The sequence below is a fragment of the Corythoichthys intestinalis genome, chromosome 6 (genome assembly GCF_030265065.1).
Source record: "Corythoichthys intestinalis isolate RoL2023-P3 chromosome 6, ASM3026506v1, whole genome shotgun sequence".
NCBI lineage: Eukaryota > Metazoa > Chordata > Actinopteri > Syngnathiformes > Syngnathidae > Corythoichthys > Corythoichthys intestinalis.
This window is the reverse complement of record NC_080400.1, coordinates 11,851,428-11,873,940: the sequence shown is the minus strand read 5'-3', so window position 1 is coordinate 11,873,940 and position 22,513 is coordinate 11,851,428. Positions and strand designations below refer to the sequence as shown.

General features: G+C 39.8%; 1 protein-coding gene across 1 annotated transcript; it reads right to left on the bottom strand.

The window, feature by feature from the left end:
- Positions 1–822: 822 nt before the first annotated feature.
- Positions 823–20,996, bottom strand: LOC130918019 (cytochrome P450 2G1-like). Its single transcript, XM_057839869.1, has 9 exons — positions 20,751–20,996; positions 20,524–20,686; positions 14,447–14,596; positions 14,177–14,337; positions 13,936–14,112; positions 13,718–13,859; positions 13,466–13,650; positions 13,253–13,394; positions 823–1,225 (listed from the first exon to the last, which is right to left on the bottom strand). The coding sequence occupies exons 1-9, from the start codon at positions 20,925–20,927 to the stop codon at positions 1,041–1,043; spliced, it is 1,482 nt and encodes a 493-aa protein (XP_057695852.1). The 5' UTR covers positions 20,928–20,996; the 3' UTR covers positions 823–1,040.
- Positions 20,997–22,513: the final 1,517 nt, after the last annotated feature.

Sequence of the window (22,513 nt, the reverse complement as noted above, 5' to 3'; positions counted from 1 at the left end):
ACCCCTCTTCATTTTAATAAAATTTGTAAAATTTTCAATCAAAAAATAAACTAGTAGCTCGCCACTGTTGATGTCAATAATTACACAATTCTCATGGTGCTGAAACCCATAAAATCAGTCGCACCCAAGCGCCAGCAGAGGGCGACAAAACTCCAAAAAACACAAGTAACAAGTGCACATGACACTGTGCCGTCATTTTAATCTGTTTAAGCGGGACATGTGCGTTAATTGCGTCAAATATTTTTACGAGAATTTAAATTTAAAAAATTTTTTTACCGGCCGTTAACGCGATAATTTTGACAGCCCTAAAAAAAATATAATTAAAAGGAACCAACAAGTTGCTACCAAAATCTTCCACTATAATAGTGTCTCTGTTAACTCTAAGGTTGCATTGACGGTGCTCGACGCCCAATCCATTTAGATTAGAAACGTTCGTTCATTCGAAACCAGAGCATTTACAGTCATTCTGTCCGATTTTCAGGGCATTTACAGTTGACATTTCCTATTGAGTTTGAGTCACTGCTTATTCATTTGGGTGATTCCCAGGTCACTTCCTGTTATGTAACTCAAAATAAACAGGAAGTGACCCATAAAATACCCCAAAAATCAACAGGAAGTAACTGAAAATCAGCCGGTAAATGACCTTAAATGGCCCAAAATTACCTCATTGCCTGGCATTGGCTGCCACTGACGGCCATAGACGTTCAGTCCGTTTGAAGTGGGAGGGATGGCAGCGAATGAACATTTGTTCATTCGCTGCCACCCTCCCAGTTCAAATGGACTGGACATCTACTAGTGATAAACTCATTCCAATTCACAGCGGAAGCTTGTTTTTCTGTTTATTTGTCATTTGTAGAATATCATTGTATGATTTCCTGACCAATGTATCAATAATCGTTGTATCGCCATATCGTCAGATCATCGTTATCGTGAGCTTTGTACCCCAAATTATATCGTATCGTGAGGTACCAAGAGGTTCCCACTCCTAATACAGAGCTCAAGCACGGCAATAGGTGTGTCTCAAGGGTAACCAAAATAAATCAAGATCGAGGCGTTGCCACGATGTCATATCTGCGCGGCACGTTGGCAAAGCTGCTGTACTCGGGATTCAGGTCTACACTGTCTGGTCCGCCGGCGTGTGAGAAGGTGAAGTTCTGCAGCAGCGACACCACAAAAAGGAAAATTTCCATGCGAGCCAGAGACTCTCCAACGCAAGCCCTTTTTCCTGAAGGAAATAAAAAAAGACAAGGATTTGATTATAGGCAATACAAGGATTATCACGTACCCGACTTACTTTATGTGATTTCGACTTTACAACGCTAGAGTCTCGTCCGCCATTTTGTCTCCAGTCATTTTTTTTTTTTAGTTGCGTAAACAGTACCTTATTTTACCCAACAGTATCTCTTTTATTACTTTATTAATATGACGAATAATACAATTCAGTTCTAGAATAAATGATTAAAATCCTGACGAAACTGGCAATTTTTTTGGCCAATGTAACGATCATACAACCCCTAGCAAAAAGTAAAGAATCACCATTCTTGGACGACCACTCACTCAGACATTTTATTATGTAGAACAAACTCGGGTAAAAAGCTTGAAAAAAATAATGAATTAGTTCAAAAGTGCAACTCCTTGGCATTCAGAAACACTAAAAGAAATGAATAAAAAACATTGTGGTGGTCAGTAAATCTTACTTTTATAGAGCAAGTGCAGCGAAATAAATACAGAATCACTCCATTCAGGAAAAAAAATATGGAATCACTCCATTTTGAGTAGAAAATACAGACACACCCAGTCAAATTTCCTTTCCTTGATTGGGCCCCTGCCTCAGATTAGATCTGCTCGTTAGTCAGCAGTTAAAAACAGTGTGGTTATCATACCTTGGAGGACTCCTGGACCAAGTGGATTCACAAGAATCATGGCTTCAACAAGAGAGATGTCTCTTGAGACCAAGGAGAGGATTATCAAACTTCTTGAAGAAGTTAACGCTACACGTATGGTTGCCAAAGATGTGGGCTGTTCACAGTCGGCTGTATCAAAAATCTGGACCAAGTACAAACAGCATGGCAAGGTTGTTAAAGTTAAGGGTACTGGTAGACTGAGGAAGACATCCAAACTTCATGACAAACAACTAAAGGCCATATGTCTTGAAAACACAAGATGTACAACAAGACAAATGAAGAAGAAATGGAAGGAAGCTGGAGGTATGTGACAGAACTGTGCAAAATCACCTGAAGGAAATGGGGTTTTCACACATGAAAGCTAAAAGGAAACCATCATTGACACTGAAACAGAAAAGAACAATAATAATAATAATAATAAATTTTATTTCTGGAGTGCTTTTCAAACACACAAAGACGCTTCACAAGAGACATGGAATTACAGTACGATAAAAAGGTATTAGAAGGATTAAAAAAATTAAAAGCACAATAAAAAGAGGTAAAAATATGGCAGCTTGGGGTTATGGTGGGTAAGAAAGAGTGAACAGGTGTATTTTCAGTCTAGATTTGAAAAGTGGTAGAGTAGATATGCTGCGGAGATCAGGGGGTAGGGAGTTCCAGAGCTGGGGGGGCGCAATGACTAAAAGCTCTGGAACCAAAGGTGGAGAGGCGGACACGGGGGACAGAGAGGGGGGAAATAGTGGTAGGGCGAAGTGAACGGGTTGGATTGTTTAGATGGAGAAGATCGCAAAGGTAGGGAGGGGCCAGGGCATGGAGAATTTTGAAGTTGATGATGAGGATTTTGTAATTGATTCTTTGTTTGATGGGAAGCCAGTGAAGTTGACGGAGGATGGGGGTAATGTGGTGTGTTGCGGGGGTTCGTGTGATGAGGCGTGCTGCTGAGTTCTGGAGGAGCTGCAGTTTCTGGAGGGACTTATTAGGGAGACCGAAGAGCGGTGAGTTACAATAATCGAGCCAGGAGGTTATTAGATTACAGACCAGGGTGGAAGCGGTATGGCGGGTGAGAGAAGGGAGGAAGCGAGAAATGTTGCAAAAGTGGAGATAGGCTAATCTGGTGATGCATTTGGTATGTGACCGGAAGGAAAGTGTGCTGTCGAGGAACAAGACTGCAATGGGCTAAGGAGAGAGAGTCATGGACTGTGAATGACTGGATAAAGGTTATTTTCAGTGATGAATCAAGAATCTGCATTGGACAAGGTCATGACGCTGGAACTTTTGCTCGGTGCCGTTCCAGTGAGATTTAAAGAGCTGACTGCCTGAAGAAATCAAAATTCCCTCAGTCCCGTGGCGTGCCATGCCGGTTGGGGGGCTGCGGCTGTGGCTCGTGGCCCGGGTGGGTCGTGGCTGGTGGGGGTAGGCATGGGGTTGGTGGTGCTTCCCCTCCTGCCATCCCTGAAGGCCGGTTGATGGGTGCGCGGGTGGCCCGAGGGACCACCCTGGATCCCGGGGGGGGGGCGATGGCTCCTTTTCTGGGCTGCGGGAGGAGGGATGGGCTGCGCTTGGCCCCCCACTCCGACGCCCTCCCTCCCTCCCCGGGCTGGCTGGGTGGGGGCCGTGGTCCCAGGTTGGCGCCTGCGCGGCTTCTCCGCCCGTCTGCGTGGCTGTCGCGCGCCCGGTGGGGCTCGTGTGCTGCTAGATGTGGTAGGGCATGCTCGGGTTGGGGGTCCTGGTGCCGGGATTGGCGATGGGGCGGCATAGGGTTGGTCGCCAACGGGCTCACACTCATAAGAGATTCACACGATTACTGGGTTCTAGATCACAGAACTGATTTGTGTACACTCTACCCCTTTCAATCACTTAGCTTATAGACACCCCCACCCCCGTCCCCCTCTTTCACTGGCCAATAGGCCCCCACATGGTGTAAACCGGAAATACATCTCGCTGACGATGGCACCAGCATATTAGTAATTAGTCTAGATGGTCAATGTAATTCTTGTTGTTGTTTGTGTATGTGTTTTTCTTTCTTCTCTTGTGTTACTTTTCTTCTGTCCCCCCATAATCCCTTCCTGTTCGCTGCTTTGTCATAATAAAAAGGTATTTTGAATGATCACAATGGGAGTATGTCAGATTCTCAATGTGAAACATTAAAACTGTTCAGACTATCCCGGCACTTAGACTTCCGTTCTCTGTGTCAAACAGCTGAACAGGACAGGTAAAAAAAAAAAAAAATCCCTCAGTCCTTGATCATATGGGGGTGCATGTCAGGCAAAGGCACTGGGGAGATGGCTGTGGTTAAATCTTCAATAAATGCAATAAAAAGTTTACATTGAAATTTTAGCTTTCTAATCCATTCAATTGAAATTTTTTTGGTGATAATGAAATCATTTTCCAATAATGCATCATGCCACAGAGCTAAAACTGTTAAAGCATTCCTTGGAGAAAGACTCATCCAGTCAATGCCATGGCCTGCAAATAGCCCAGATCTCATCCCTATTCAAATCCTGTGGTGGAAATGGAAAAACAATGGTCCATAGCAAGGCTCCGACCTGCAAGGATGATCTAGCAACTGCAATCAAAGAGAGATGGCACCAAATTGATGAAGATTACTGTTTGTCACTCATTAAGTCCATGCCTCAGAGACTTCAAGCTGTCATAAAAGCCAGAGGTGGTGCAACTAAATACTAAAGATGTGTTTTGATTGATATTTGTTTCTCATAATTCCATATATTTTTTTCCCAGAATCGAGTGATTCTATATTTATTTCCCTACACTTGCTCTATAAAAGTAACATTTACTGACCACACCAATTTTTTTTATTCCTGTCTTTTAGTGTTTCTGAACGCTAAAGAGTTGCACTTTTGAACAAATTCATTATTTTTTTTCAAGCTTTTTATCTGAGTTTGCTCTACATAATAAAATGTCTGAGTGAGTGCTTGTCCGAGACTGGTGATGCCATACTTTTTGCTAGGGGTTTTAGTAATCGTCACCTTAACTTATAAAGACTGGCGAACGGAGGTCGGACTAGGACCATTGAGATCGGAGACATTCTACGGCCATATTGTCAAGTCAATTCATGGTCGCGCCGCCACATTCATATTTTTCTATCATTTCCATCTTCATTTCAATGGTAAGCCTCACCTTTTTCCTTTTTATCACCACCTGCACTAACATTCTTGGAACCCATGTTGATTACTCTCACTAGAAAATTCGCCGTGCGTCCGTTTTGCGGGAAAACAAACTAAGGCGCTGTCATAGATTGTCATATTTCTAGCATGTTGTCGGATGTACAAACAAATGGCGAGTCAAATTTTATGTCAGGTGTCGAAAAAGATCGTATGTCGAGGTAACACTGTATAGCTATCTACGGGGATGAAAGTGGCTAGAATTTCTTGCCGGAACTCCCTGGCATGAAAATCGCTAAGGAGCCAGTTTTTTTTTTCTTTTTTCTTGCCGTGGGTCAAACCTCCTAGAAAACTGCATTTGGCAATAGACCTATAATACAAAATTAAACAGGTTTTACACATGCATTAGGCTACTGCGCTATATTAACTGTAACAAGGCATACATGAATTTGCCTCCAAAATTATATTTTTTCAATAATGTGCAAAAAAAAAAAGTATCATACGTTAACAAAAGTAAGTACAAATGACTTACATAATGCACAGTGAAATGGAATATATTTTGAAGAAAATTCAACATTTGACCTTTTTTCATTAATAAGGAAATAAATAAGTAGCCTAACATAGATACAGTGTATCACAAAAGTGAGAATACCCTTCGCATTTCTTCAGATATTTAAGTATATCTTTTCATGGGACACCACTGACAAAATGACACATTGACACAATGAAAAGTAGTCTGTGTGCAGCTTATATATTAGAGTTAATTTGTTTTGCCCTCAAAATAACTCAATGAATATCTAAACCCCTGGCAACAAAAGTGAACACACTCCTTAGAAACTACATCCCTAAATGTCCAAATTGAGTACTGCTTGTCATTTTCCCTTCAAAATGTCATGTGACTCGTTAGTGTTACTAGGTCCAGGTGTGCATAGGGAGCCGGTGTGTACCGTCATGTTTCGGTTACCGTCATATTTTCGGGATCAAAGCACCGTTCCGCCCCAGAATTTTATGCCGGAACTTTGTTCCGGCCCACTTTCACTCCTGCATATATCTATCTACAACAAACATCTAAATATAAACACAAAATAATTGGGGAAAAAGTATTTCAATTAGGCCTGTCAACAATAACGCGTTAACGACCATGACTAATCTGGAAATATTAACGCATTTAAAAAAAAATAACGCAATTTACCACTCACACTAAGTTTGGCCACAACTGCCTCCCGTAATCCCACACGCTGATGTTTACATTCTCTGCGCGGCAATGCAGGACAAAATGCAGCCAGCCACGATTAGTGAGGATGATGACCAAATTCCGTTTTAAAAAGATGCCTAATGTAGGGTGACCATATTTTGATTTCTAAAAAAGAGGACACTCAGCCCAGCCTCAGCCCGGCCTCAAGATACTTGAATTTTACTCAAAGTTCACTCAAAGATGCTTATATCACTTTAATATATTTAAAGTGTGTCCCCTCACTCTGGATGGAAAAATGCAGTTTGAAAAAAAATAATGACTTAAAAAAAAAAAAAAAAAAATATATATATATATATATATATATTCATATATAATGCAGACCCATAGAAATGTAGTCCAGTCAATACACATACACACAGTAGGCTATGTGCCAACTAAACATTTTTATGAATTACTTTCACGACAACTGTCCTTGACAATTTGTTATTCCCATTCAATTGATGTTCTCATTCAATGTTCTAGGTTGCACACAAACAAAAACCGAAATAAACTGACAAACTATTCAATCAGCATGTTTCCAAACGTAGCAGTTCAAAACTACGTTTCCCATAATGCCTAGCGCGGTTTAGCTTACTGATAGCTAGCTGAGGCAAAATTCAAACTTTGCTATAAAAGTTTACAATCATCGACAGTGCGCCGATGCGACACCAAACGGGATTTTACAATCAAAGCTCCGACAGAAGTCAACAGTTGCCATTATATACATATTTATCATTAAAAAAAAAAAAAACCTTCAGGCATTGTGGCCAAATCGTCAACCCAGTAGATGGCGGTAATGCCTCATGATAGGGGTAAACTGCCAACAAAAACAAGAAGAACTACTACTTCCCTCCATTCTCGTAGGAGCCATGTCAACTGCTGCCACCCAGCGGTCGGAGGGATTCTCTTCAAATTGGTCCCGTGAATAAAACAAAAAAAATTCAGAAAAACCGGACATTTTTATGAATTTATCAAACCCGCCCAGACCACGAGGACACTACGTGAAAGTAGGACTTGTCCGGGCAAAAGAGGACGTTTGGTCACCCTAGCCTAATGGAAACCTGGATTAAACCAAAGTTGTGTGCACATACTGCTGTGATGACCTGTCCTTCGATCGAAGCTCAACCAGCCTAAAGTACCACCTTCAGGCAAAGCATCTCTTCGCTAGTGTTAGCAATGACGCTAACACTGCGGGAACAAGCCGCAGTCATCAAGCTACACTGGCAGAGTGCGGACTTGGACTTGCCAACAAAAAGACAACAAGTAGGTTGACTACTGCTATCACTACATGAGTAGCCAGAGACTGTAGAGTGTAGACCCATTAACATAGTCGAAGACGAGGGCCTTGAAAATCCAATGACAACAAACAACAACAACCAATGACAAACCACTAGACAGGTACAAGGCCGTACCAGCATGGACTCATGTCCACTACAGTGGTGGTCTGCGCACAATGGTGCCAACAGTAAGCTGACCCACCTTGCAAAAGAAGTATCTGGTCACACCTGCTACAACCGTTCCTTGTGATTTCTTTGACAGGGCACATTGTTCAAAAGAAAAGGTCTGCTCTGTTATCTGAAAATGTCAACAAGCTAGTTTGCCTGAGCAGTTGGTTAAAAAAATAAATAAAAGAGTATGGCTAACTTAAGCAGTGTTTCTAAACATCTTTATGTTAATGTTTAATGTTTGTGTGTGAAAATTGACTTTTTTTTTTTTTTTTTAATATCTCACAGCTTTCATGCCATTTTGTGTAAAACTGCTAATGCTGCATTTATTTGTGTGAAATGTTGAATTTAACAGACAAATTGTTTACACATTTTTTGAAACACTAGCTATTGTTACTGTATTGTGCTTGTCTGCTCTTTAAATTGGCAGTTAATTTCAAGTAATATGCCAAACGGTACTTGAGCCACATTGTTAGTCTGGGGCACTTTAATCTGTTAAAACTTTTAGCTGTATGATACAGACAATTTATTTTATTTTATACGAGCTGAGTTGTTAAATAAAATTTTAAAACTATTTGGTTAATTATTAATTCATTCATACATTCCATCTTAAAACAAATTTTAAATCAATTATAGTATTTTCCTCAATTTTTTTTTTTCCTGAAGAGCAACTTTATTCATCCCGAGGGAAATGTGATTAATCATGATTAATCACACAGTTGACATATGATTAGCTAAATTAAATTTTTCAATCGTTTAACAGCACTAATTTCAATATAAAACATTCTAGATGGCAGGACTTTTTTTCAGGTTGAAATGCTGTTTTCATGGTGCCTTGAACTACTTGGAAAGATTCTACGATAGGTGAGAGTTCTACTGAGCGCAGCTGTTGACAAACCAGTTCTTGAATTTGTCTGCAATTTAGGGAGCGACAGTCAGAGGGAGGGGAAAGAAGGGAGAGGGAATACGCAGGAATAGTGTAATAGTGTATTTTTAGACCACAAAACTGCGTGACGTTATCATCGTAAACCGGAAGGAGTCAACATACAAGCGTGCTCGCATTTAACCCATGCTAGTACTGCTTGTTTTCTGCCAGTAATCTTTCAAAAAAGAACATGCAGATGAAACACTGCTGCTATGGAACTTGTAGAAACGACTCTAGACATTACGACCGTCCACATATGAAGGAAGTTTTCTTCATACGTTTCCCGAAGCCAAAAACTCAGAGGGGAAAAAATAAGAACAATGGATTAACTTGTGCGGATGTCCAAAAGACCAGTTTAACGGCAGCAAGGTGAAGCCATTCACTTTCATATGCTGTAACATTTTGTTGGGGGCCATGGTCCTACAGATAACAAACCTGATCCATTGCCTGCCCTGAAAAGGTAAGCCATTTTGATATTTTTACTAATTTTTTAGCGTGGTGTTTTGCCGTGCTGCTTCCGTCTGACAATGAATGACCTGAATGTTTTTTTTAATTTGTATATCACAAGTCATTTCGGCCTATTTTTCTAAAATATGGATGTTTAAATGAATTAGCCATGTTTGCCCTTGGTCTTTTTGTAGCAAACCTGTTCATGCCGACAGGTAGGCTCTAGATTTAACAGCTTTACCTTTTCTGTTGTAAAGAAACAACCTTTGTAAGGGGGAAGTGTAAGTAGATTAATAGAATTAAGATTTGGCTGTTCGTTAGCTGTCACTAGGTAGCATTTGCGATCACTACACAAAAATAGCAATATAAATTATCCCCAAGAACGGTCAGGGATATGAGACAACCAGAGGATAAAATATATAAGAAAGACAGGGCATATACTGGTAAAGGGTAGCCTGTTGAAACAGGAGAATTTCATTGTCAGTGGCGTAAGGCAATCCACACAAGAAAAAGGTGTCTATAAAAAGCTACCTCTGGATCAGGTCAGCTCTTTTCACTGTCATTTTCACCCCTCGACACTCAAGCCATCTCTTTAACTGAACATTTGTATGTTCTTCCACATCTTTAATGTTGAATTTGGCACTAGGAACATCATTTTCGAACAGGATTTGTAGGTTTAGCTCAGTAAACATCTTGTTCATACACTATTTACATGCATTTAGCAACTTTTGCTAGGAGGGTCAAACTAGCGTTTGTCCCTCCTAGCAACAGTTGCTAACGTCATGAATATTAATGAGCAAAGGTGACGTACTGCATACAGTACGCTACTGGGAGAGAGCCGGGTACAGGTTGAGATGCATAGACTTGCCCTACTGGTACGGGGGTGCAGGTCATTCGACCCACCTTGGCTGAAAGCAAGGGCGTAGGTTTGCATAGGAACGGTAGGGATATAACACTAGCAACTTTTTAGGATGCTCAAATTGTCCCCACCAACTTTTAAGCAACCTTATTTCATTATATAAAGAGTTCAAATGTACTAGTTTAAGTAATTTAGATTACCTTACCATATATTTTAAGGATCGAATAGAACCTACCATTATTAAGTGAATTATTTTCAATATGTTCAGACTTACATCTTTATCCCTTTTCACTTGCTGAATGTGCCGGTCCATTTTTTCCCCCCTCAAACGAACGTTTGGTTGACTGATGACTTGAATCCCCCCCCCCCCCCCCCCCGTCCCGCCACAAAGACACACACACAGACATACTTACACAACCCCGACAGATTCATGTCGACAACATGCCACCCCCATTGGAGAGAAGGGTTATTAGAAGTTTTTTTTCGGCCATCAGCAGCCAATATAAGTCATGTAAAAAGACGTCAATGTTGTGGAGGTGGGGGAAACACCACTCATTTTGCTAATGAAAGTCCGACCTGCAACCGTCAAAACTACTGCGGTCAGGCCAGCCTCCAGAAGGAACAACAAAGTCCAGGTAGTCGTCCCTTATTTGGATCATTGTTTGCATTAGGGGTGCAGCTATCGAATATTTTAGTTTTCAAGTAATCGACTGAAAATTCTATCGAGTAATCGGATAAAACATATATTTTTAGGTGAAGAGCAATTATAAATACATGCAAAAACAAGACATTTCATCTAATACTGAACCATTTTCAGTCAATCAGTGTCTTTATTTTCGATGTACATTGTTGAAAACAGCCAACAATTGCATCTCAGATGTAACTAGAATAAAAAAAAAGACTAATTCACTGCTTTCACTCAAAAAACTTTTAGATCTTATTTAAAAAAAAAATAAAGAAAAAAAAATATATATATATATATATATATATATATATATATTTATTAGAGCTGAAACGAATACTCGAGCAACTCGAGTAACTCGAGTTTAAAAACTGATCCGAGTAATTTTATTCACCTCGAGTAATCGTTTATTTTGACAGCTCTAAGCATCACGTTTTGCTCGGACTACTTTTAATGCGGGACAACGCGCTGATGTCACGTGCGTAGAGGAAGAAGCAAAAAAAAAAAACTTACTGCAGCCGACAACCGCTACAAACGACGCCGACGTTGCTAAATACTAGCCCGCTCATGCTACGTTAGTTGCAGGTGGCGTCCAGTGAGTCTCATAGAGATCACATGTATGTTGAACTAGATGCGCAATGACAGACTAGGCCGCGTCTGGGCAGCGTTAGCAAACAGCCGCCATCTTAAAGCAGTAGAGCGCTAAGCGCTAATAAAGAGCGCTAAACGCTAATATACTGTATAAGATTAACGTTACTGTCACTACTAGCTCACCTTACGTTAGCACTGCGGAGGGCTAGGTTTCAATTAATTAAGACCGCTTTCGATGCGTGGCTAACGTGTCTTACATACAGGCTATAACATAACATAGCGTTGTGGAGTGATGAGCATGTCAAATAAAAACTCAACAATGCTAACTATCAATTTTAGCTCAGTAATCATTGCTGGATAAAACACCAAGTAGCACTAGTCCCTGATGTGCTCCAATACAGCCTGTATCATACATTTATTCTGAACAGTGCAAAAACTTAAATCCTATCAGGACTTACAGTTTAGACTAACTTAAAACTTAACTAGAACTTAAAAATGGCTTGACACAAATAGAACTTTAATTGAAAAACGTAGGAAAAAATCCTAACTTTTAAGTGATGTGTGTTATCAAGCGTAAAGGCATTTTTAGGTGTGTTTATATATATATATATATATATATATATATATATATAAATAAGATCTAAAGGTTCTTTGAGTGAAAGCAGTGAATTAGTCATTTTTTTAAATTCTAGTTACATCTGAGATGCAATTGTTGGCTGTTTTCAACAATATACATAAAAAATAAAGACATTGATTGACTGAAAATGATAAAATGTCTTGTTTTCTCATGTATATCTATAATTGCTCTTCACCTAAAAATATATTTGTTTTATCCGATTACTCGATTAATCGATAGAATTTTCAGTCGATTACTCGATTACTAAAATATTCGATAGCTGCAGCCCTAATATTTATACAGATATATATATATATATATAGATAGATATAGATACATATATTTCTTACCTAAAAATGCCATTATGCTTGATAACACACACCACTTAAAAGTTGATAGGAGTTTATAGGAAGGATTTTTTCCCACGTGTTTCAATTGAATTTCTAATTGTGTCAAGCTATTTTTAAGTTCTAGTTAAGTTTTAACTTAGTGTAAACTGTAAATCCTGATAGGATTTTGAGTTTTTGCAGTGCTCAAAATAAATGTATGATACAGGCTGTATTGGAGCACATTAGGGACCAGTGCTACTTAGTGTTTTATCCAGCAATGACAACTGAGCTAAAATTGATAGTTAGCATTATTAAGTTTTTATTTTAAACCCTCATCACGCCACAACGCTATGTTAAGTTAAAGCCTGTATGTAAGAGACGTTAGCCACGCATCGACAGTGGTCATAATTAATAGAAACCTAGCCCTCCGCAGGGCTAACGTTACGTGGGCCAGCGACAGTAACGTTAATCTTATTTATTAGCGCTTAGCGCTCTTTATTAGCGCTTAGCGCTCTACTGCTTTAAGATGGCGGCTGTTTACTAACACTGCCCAGACTCGGCCGAGTCTGTCATTTCGCATCTAGTTCAACATAAATGTGATCTCTATGAGACGCATCAGACGCTACCTGCTACCAACGTAGCATCATGCGGGCTAGTTTTTAGCAACGTCGGCGTCGTTTGTAGCGGCTGTTGGCTGCAGAAAGTTTCTTTCTTTTTTTTTTTTTTTTTTTTTGCTTCTTCCTCTACGCACGTGACATCAGTGCGTTATCTGCATTAAAAGTAGTCCGAGCAAAACGTGATGCTTAGAGCTGTCAAAATAAATGATTACTCGAGTTGAATAAAATTACTCGGATCAGTTTTTAAACTCGAGTTACTCGAGTTGCTCGAGTATTCGTTTCAGCTCTAGTTTGCATTATGTGCATTACTGTAATATCGTCCCAACCAATGTTGAGACCAAACCTACACCCTTGGCTGAAAGTGACCATTTACTTACTCACCCAGAGCACAGTGGGAGTTAATTCCATGAATCGACAACTATCGGCATAAATGAGTTAAGAAGATCTATGTTAAAATTCACTGTGCGCGACTCCATTTTACCTGCAGAGAATGGAAGGAAAGCTGGGTTCTTCTTGAAGTTGCCATTTTGGTCCAGGAAGTGTTGAGGGTTGAAGGTCCACGGAGTGGCCCACTGCTTCTCCTCTTTAAGTAAAGAGTGCAGCAAGGGGATGATTATCGTGTCCTGTGGACGCCAAACACAAATGCTCACCGTCATATTCAGCTTTTCATTCGGTACGGAGTTTTGATGTTTACCTTTGGAATTAGGTAACCCTTGAAGGTGATATCGTGGAGGGCGTAATGAGGGATACCCATAGGCACGATGTCCATTAAACGTTGGATTTCGTGGAGTACGGCGTCAGTGAAAGGGAGGGACTTCCTGTCCTCCAATTTAGGGCATCGCTGTCCGATCACAGTGTGGATTTCCTGCTGCATGTTCTCTGCAGGACCAAAAAAATCAGACATGACACATTCAACCACGAAAAACCTTTGTTTTTTCTGTGTGACCTTGGACTTTGGGGTATTTCATAAGCACGTTGAGGGCAAATCGGATGGTGGAGCTAGTGGTTTCTGTTCCTGCCAAGTACAGATTCAGCACAGTGGACACCAAGTTGTCGTAGTGGAACTCACTGGTGGGGTTGTGTTTCTCCTAATAACCAAGCAAGAACCATTAATTCCAGAAATCAACAAGTTCAGCCCGAAAAGTGGTAGAATGGAGTTGACACCTGATCCTGTCTGATCAGGTAGCAGTCGATGTAATCTCTCGGACACTCGGGGCTCAACGTGGAGCGGTGCTTTTCGATCTTCTCCATGACGAAAGCCCTCACCTCATCAACCCCAGCAAAAATTTTGTGGTGCCGACCTGGCAGCCACTCCATCAACCGGGGGAAGACGTTGTATAGCTGTATTGGAAAGAGGAAGACCACGGCAAAGAGTGCTCATCAAAGTGGATCTCAAGCCTCTCACCTGCCCCCACGGGGTGCTGCCGAATTTGATGGTTTCCGAAAGGATCCGGAGAAGACGCAGAAAGCGCTCGTCGTCATAGGAGAAGCGCTGCCCGAACACCAGGCAGCAGATCACGTTGGACACGCTACAACTCAGAAAGAAGCTCGGGTCGAAGGGCACGGCTGGAGAACAAAATGAGCTGTAGTTGGGAGGTTGTCCAGGTTTTCAAAGAACCAATCGCTACTTTTCAATCACTCAGTCAATAGTCAAATACATATGTCTTCTCCAAACCTTTGGTTGTGTCAAAGCGGGCTGCCAGGTGTTTGCTCTCCTCCTGGATCCACTCCTCCATCCCCTTGCGACCCATCCCAAAGTCCCGGAGGGTCGTCAGGGTGAAGCGACGCAGCTGACGCCAGCGCTCGCCGTTGCTGATGGCCAAACCTTTAAATATTACGGACAACTGACGTAGGTATCTCGACTTCAAAGCAACTCGAGCACTCGTGAAAACTACAGTGCCTATCATAAGTATTCACCCCCTTGGATGTTATGTTTCCACCAAACATAATGTGTCTGATAGCGAAAAAGCTCAATTTTGGTCTCATCCGACCGAATCTTCTTCCAAAGCCACAGCTCAACATTATTACCATCAGAACAAAAATAATTGAATTATTTTCCCTTAAAAAAAAAAATTAAAAAATAAAAAACGTGTGAATGACTCGTATCATGTTTACATTTTACTACGGCTGCAGCTATCGATTATTTTAGTAGTCGATTAATCAATGAACTAGTTAGTTCAAATAATCGAGTAATCGGATAAGGAACATGAGCGATTAAAATACCTGAGCTAAGCCTCAAACGGTACAGTGCCTTTCAAAAGTATTCGGCCCCCTTGAACCTTGCAACCTTTCGCCACATTTCAGGCTTCAAACATAAAGATATAAAATTTTAATTTTTTGTCAAGAATCAACAACAAGTGGGACACAATCGTGAAGTGGAACAAAATTTATTGGATAATTTAAACTTTTTTAACAAATAAAAAACTGAAAAGTGGGGCGTGCAATATTATTCGGCCTCCTTGCATTAATACTTTGTAGCGCCACCTTTTGCTCCAATTACAGCTGCAAGTCGCTTGGGGTATGTTTCTATCAGTTTTGCACATCGAGAGACTGACATTCTTGCCCATTCTTCCTTGCAAAACAGCTCGAGTTCAGTGAGGTTGGATGGAGAGTGTTTGTGAACAGCAGTCTTCAGCTCTTTCCACAGATTCTCGATTGGATTCAGGTCTGGACTTTGACTTGGCCATTCTAACACCTGGATACGTTTATTTTTCAACCATTCCATTGTAGATTTGGCTTTATGTTTTGGATCATTGTCCTGTTGGAAGATAAATCTCCGTCCCAGTCTCAGGTCTTGTGCAGATACCAACAGGTTTTCTTCCAGAATGTTCCTGTATTTGGCTGCATCCATCTTCCCGTCAATTTTAACCATCTTCCCTGTCCCTGCTGAAGAAAAGCAGGCCCAAACCATGATGCTGCCACCACCATGTTTGACAGTGGGGATGGTGTGTTCAGGGTGATGAGCTGTGTTGCTTTTACGCCAAACATATCGTTTTGCATTGTGGCCAAAAAGTTCAATTTTGGTTTCATCTGACCAGAGCACCTTCTTCCACATGTTTGGTGTGTCTCCCAGGTGGCTTGTGGCAAACTTTAAACGAGACTTTTTATGGATATCTTTGAGAAATGGCTTTCTTCTTGCCAGTCTTCCATAAAGGCCAGATTTGTGCAGTGTACGACTGATTGTTGTCCTATGGACAGACTCTCCAACCTCAGCTGTAGATCTCTGCAGTTCATCCAGAGTGATCATGGGCCTCTTAGCTGCATCTCTGATCAGTTTTCTCCTTGTTTGAGAAGAAAGTTTGGAAGGACGGCCGGGTCTTGGTAGATTTGCAGTGGTCTGATGCTCCTTCCATTTCAATATGATGGCTTGCACAGTGCTCCTTGAGATGTTTAAAGCTTGGGAAATCTTTTTGTATCCAAATCCGGCTTTAAACTTCTCCACAACAGTATCTCGGACCTGCCTGGTGTGTTCCTTAGTTTTCATAATGCTCTCTGCACTTTAAACAGAACCCTGAGACTATCACAGAGCAGGTGCATTTATACGGAGACTTGATTACACACACGTGGATTCTATTTATCATCATCGGTCATTTAGGACAGCATTGGATCATTCAGAGATCCTCACTGAACTTCTGGAGTGAGTTTGCTGCATTGAAAGTAAAGGGGCCGAATAATATTGCACGCCCCACTTTTCAGTTTTTTATCTGTTAAAAAAGTTTAAATTAGCCAATAAATGTTGTTCCACTACACGATTGTGTCCCACCTGTTGTTGATTCTTGACAAAAAAATTAAATTTCATATCTTCATGTTTGAAGCCTGAAATGTGGCGAAAGGTTGCAAGATTCAAGGGGGCCGAATACTTTTGCAAGGCACTGTATAAAATAAACGCGCTAACTGCTAACCTACATAGCAAAAGTTCGCTAGCTTAAATGCTATAAGATGCTAACGTTTTTTTTTGTTTTTTTTTTTTACAATGCTCCTAACAAATGGTTCAGACACATATTTCCACAAAAAATGGCTAAATATACCTATAAACTAAATTCTAAATGCATTAAAAAACATTAGCGCAAACATAAACTTAGCTTACATTAGTCTTAACAGGGAGCAGTTGGATTCAGCCATGTGAAATGAGGCAGACCAGAGGGCAGTGTATCCACTCTAATCAATAAAACTAAATGCAAACACTTTCAAAATAAACCTTTACAACGCCACTTTAATTAAACGAATACTCGAAGCAACAAAATTTAGGTCAAATATTTTTTTCTAGTACTGTCAAACGATTAAAATTTTTAATCGAGTTAATCACAGCTTAAAAATGAATTAATCGTAATTAATCGCAACTAAAACCATCTCTAAAATATGCCATATTTTTCTGTAAATTATTGTTGGAATGGAAAGATGAGACACAAGACGAATATATACATACAACATACTGTACATAAGTACTGTATTTGCCACTTATTGGTTCATTTTTTTTTTTTTTTTTTTTTTTAGACATTGACACCTTTTTAAAACGATATCGATTCTTGGCAGGAGCATATGGATAAACTTTGGGATACAAAGTATCACGATACAGTGGGGAGAACAAGTATTTGATACACTGCCAATGGGTTTTCCCATTGGCAGTGTATCAAATACTTGTTCTCCCCACTGTATATCACCATTTCAATATTTTGTCACACACACATTAAATGTCATTTGGGGGGATGGTATTAGGGTTTAGGAACTGTGTTAGTGTTCGGACACTTAATGACATCAGTCATAAGCATTCATTAATGTCCATGACGGTGTCAAGCAAGGGCGTAGGTTTGCATTGGGACGGTAGGGACATAACACTATCAACTTTTCAGGATTCTCAAATTGTCCCCATCAACTTTTAGGCAACCTTATTTGCATTATATAATGAGTTCTATTATATGGGTCATTGTCTTCCCATATTGTAAGGATAGAAATGACCCAACCATTATTAATGGAATTATTTTCATTATGTTCAGACTTACAGTACATTTATCCCTTTTCACTTGCTGAATGAGACAGTCCTTTTTTTCCCCAAAAACGCACATTTGATTGGCTGATGACTTGCCCCCCCCCAACACACACATGCACTCACAGCCCCGACAGAAATACATGTCGACAACATGCCGCCTCCTCCACCCCTTTCACAGGGAAGGGATATTAGACGTTTTTTTTTTCGGCCAGCAGCAGCCACTGTAGCTTTCATTTTTTTGATAAGTTTGGCTGTGCTTGCAGACAAAAGCAGTAGTGTTTTACCTAAATGAAGGCTCCATTTTTATTATTTTTTTATTTTTGTTATTTCCTGACTTAGACATTTTTTCAGTTATATTTAATTTCTTTATTTAGACAGACACTGTTGAGTGGCAAATATTCATTTTGTTGTATTTCTGGATAGATTAGCTATTATTAAAAAGTTTGTATTGTGTATGTTATGTAATTTAAGTTGTGTTCAAATATTGCTCTCTAAATTTGCAAATAAAATCCCAGACATTTATTCTGGAAGTTTTGAAAATGTTTCTTTAGTTGTTCTTGAAAACAAAGGTTTGAATCAAACGGTGTATCACCTGAACCAATACATATGAAAGTAAGTATAATACAGATTTATTTTGCAATGATCAATTAATTAGGTTCATATCACCCAATCTGTATGGTCTTATCAATATCCCGTCCCCAACAAAAAGTGTTCATAAAGGTTATGCTGTGATATGGTCCCTAACAATGTTGAGACCAAACCTACGCCCTTGGTGTCAAGTCATAATTATGACAGTTTTATGACACTGAGGTCAAATAGAGTGTTACCAAAACGTTTTCCCCTAATTTTTTATGTGTTAAAAATGCCACATTGTTTTAAACATGATTGATTTAGGAATGCAATAAAAGGGGAAAACACCCAAGGCAGTGAATACTTATGATTAGGGCTGCAGCTATCGATTATTTTAGTTGTCAATTAATCGATGAACTAGTTAGTTTGAATAATCGAGTAATCGGATAAGGAACATGAAAAATGAAAATACCTGAGCTGAGCCTCAAATGGTCTAAACATTTTTTAAAAATAAGGATCTATGTACAACAAAAGAACAATGGACTAACTTGCGTAGCAAAAGTCCGCTAGCTTAAATGCTATAAAATGCTAACGTTTTTTTATTTTTTTATTTATAATGCTCTTAACAAATGGTTCAGACACATATTCTGACAAAAAAAAAACGGCTAAATACACCAATAAACTAAATTACGAAAGCATTAAAAAAATTATCTCAAACAAAAACTTGGTTTACGTTGGTCTTAACAGGGAGCAGTTGGATTCAGCCATGTGAAATGAAGCAGACAAGAGGGCAGTGTATCCACCCTAATCAATAAAACTTAATCCAAACACTTTCAAAATAAACCATTACAACGCCACTTTAATTAAACGAATGCTCAAAGCAACAAAATTTAATTCGAATATTTTTTTTCTAATCGAATACTCGAGTTAATCAATTAATCGTTGCAGCACTACTTATGATAGGCACTGTACTGTATCTGCAAAACTGAAAACTGCCAGCGTCATAGGCGGAGTTTGACTTTTGGGGCAGGGGAGGCACAACATGTTAATGACCCCGAAACGCAGTGTCAGCAATAAAATTCATCTACAAGAACATTCATAATAATAAGTTGACAATGAGCATTTTTTGTTTTCCATCATTCTTCAGGGGAATTCTAAATCAGGCTGCCTGGGCAATATTTTTCGCCAAGATTATCAACCATTGAATATGGTACGCCCGCCGGTGTCGTGCCAATGTAGTTACCCCAGTCAAAAATTGTATTCCCTGGGCAGAGCCATATGGAGGTAGATTTGTGTCTTTATTATTCAATCAAAAAAAGTTGCTGAAATTTTAAAAAAGTTGCTTCAATCAAAATATATATTTTCAATTAAAAAAAAAGTTGCTTCAATCAAAAAAAAAAAAATGTGAGTGCAAAAATAAATTTGAAAGTAAAAAAAAAAATGCATGTGAAAGCTATTTTTCTTTGAATTTTTTGGGGGATTCAACCAACTTTTTGATTGAAGTAATGTTGGTTTGTGCATGCGCCACATTTTGGCTAGGACGTTTTGGTCTTTATTATTCAATCAAAAAATAAGTTGGTTCAAAAAAATATACATTTTCAAAAAGAAAAATCACTTCAATCAAAAAAAAAAAAAAAAAATTTCAATCATAGAAAACGTTTTTGAATGCGAAAAAATATTTAAGATAAAAAAATTTGCATTTGAACACTTAATTTTTCATTGAAAAAGGTTCATTTGATTGAAGCAATCCTTTTTGTGTTTGGGCCATATTATGTGTAGGACATTTGTGTCTAAATTATTCAATCCCATAAAAATTTGCTTCAATCAAAAAAATATTTTCAATCAAAGAAAAAAATCATTTGAAAAATAAAATTGCCCTCTCGTAATTTTTTTTTTTAATTGAAAACTATATGCAGAGTAAACGACCGCCTAAGGTGCTAGTCACATGATCTCTTCGACACATAATTTTGACCAATTATAGAAATATATTTTTGTTGCAGTTTTATTGCTTTACAACTTTTATATATATAGGAAAGTCAATTTCATGAAATGACACTTTTCGGCCACCGGTGGGGGCCTGGCCCTCCTGCCCCCCCCCCCCCCCCCCCTTAAAATCCGCTTATGGCCAGCGTTAGGTGAGTTGTCAAGTGAACTTTAAAAATAAAACAATGTTAAATCAGCGACATTCCAATTACCATAGCCTCTGGTGGCTCTGAGCAGGAACGGAACCGGTCCTCTACCGGTGAAGTCATCCGCCTGGTCCACCAGAGCTTCCTTTACAGTGTCCAAGCCGACCAGGACGGCAATTCTCTGCCAGCCCAAATGCACGGTCAAGACAGGCCCGTAGCTCTCACTCAACTGCAAATACAACAAAACTGCTCTTTCCTGTTCAGACATGCCATTATCTATTGTTAGTGCTCACTTTGAGGAAGGTTTTAAAAGGCGCTTTCTTGTCTAGCTGGTGCAGGTTTCCTATGAAAGGGAGGCTAGGTGGTCCCGGAGGTAAAGGTGCAGGCAAGCTTCTGCGACCCGACGTCTTCGTCAACAGGTACAAACAAAGCATAAGCACGATTCCACCCAGAACCGACACGAGCTCCATACTTGCTGCGCTCCCTGGAGTTCTTGTTTTGTTGTTGCTGATGTCAAGTCAGGTGACAGCGAATCTCACATGTACCTTTACCCCACATTCGTGGAGGACTTATTCAACAAGCCTTATCTTGTAAAACACACACCCAACATTAAAAAAAAAAAAAAAAAACAGATAACATTGTCTGGCAAGAGTAATGATTAGGAAACATAACACATCGCCACTGGCCAGCAGGAGGCGACAGAGAAAGAAACCTCATGAGGAACTCGAAAACATTTTAATTATTGCAAGGGTAAAGAAACTTAACCAAGAGTATAGATTGTTGGGGAAAGTGGTGTTACCAGGATGCCAGGTGTGGGTAGGAATTAGTCTTACCTGGGGAAAAAAATAGAAAAAAGAAACGCTACAATTCTCAAGTAGGTCGAAATCCAGCGTAGGGCCATTGCACCTTAAAACATGTTTTGTTTTCTCCTTGAAATAACTGTTGTTGTGATTTGGTCTAAACAAATAAAAGTTTATTTTATTTTATTTTACTTAGAACACATCCATAACCAAACAGTATGGACATGCAGGAGACAATGTTTTTTTTAGGTAACCTATTGTGGTTCCTCAGTTTGATTATTATTATTATAGTTATACTTTGTTCCGCAGCCCCTTTGAGCCCAATTTGACCCCCTTACAATGCTTGGAAATGCACCTAAATGGGCAGGCAGGTCAAGACAGGTGCAATCTTTGATACCATGTCAAGACAAATTCCAAATACACCATGTAGCGCCCCCTAGCAGTCATTCTTTGTCCCGCCGACGCTTTGAGCCCTATTTTGACCCCCTCAGAATGCTTCAAAACTCACCAAACTCAACAGCCAAGTGAACACTGGTGAATCAAATCAAAATATGCGTAAATGTGTGTAGCACCCCCTAGGAACAAGACCAATATTTCATTTCCAATTTTTTTTTTTTTTTTAAGGTGAAAGAGGAGGTAACAACGCAAAGGTTAAAACTTAGAACACATCAGTACTATATGAATGGGATACCATACGCGGTGCCCAGACTGCCATTAGTACTACATCCAGTTTTCTTTGGGTGGGCAGAGCGTGTCCGTGGGTGGGCACTGCGCCCCCCCCCCCCCCGTAACTCCCCTGGTGAGGGAAAATATTATTCATAAAATTTGGACTAACATAAGTAATATTTCTCAATACCGTATAGACCCTACCCACGTGACGTCACAACTCCTTCCTCCTGACTGGTGCCGCCCAATTGTCCGTCAACACATCATGTTTCCCTGTTACGGCTACATACATTCCTCCCATTTACGACGTGTTTTTCTGCTCGTTAACATTAATAATCAAAATGGTGAAGGCGTGTGTGGCGGTCGGTTGCAATAACAGAGAAGATAGACGGAGAAGACGGAGAGACTTGAAGTTCTACCGGATTCCGAGAGACCCGGAGAGAAGAGAGCGAGATGGGCTGCTGCAATTCGACGAGAAAACTGGGCTCCAAACGATTACCACAGATTATGTAGTAGTCATTTTATATCTGGTAAGATGCATTTAATATATATTTAGAGGGTTTGGGGCTGACAACCACAATTAAGATCAT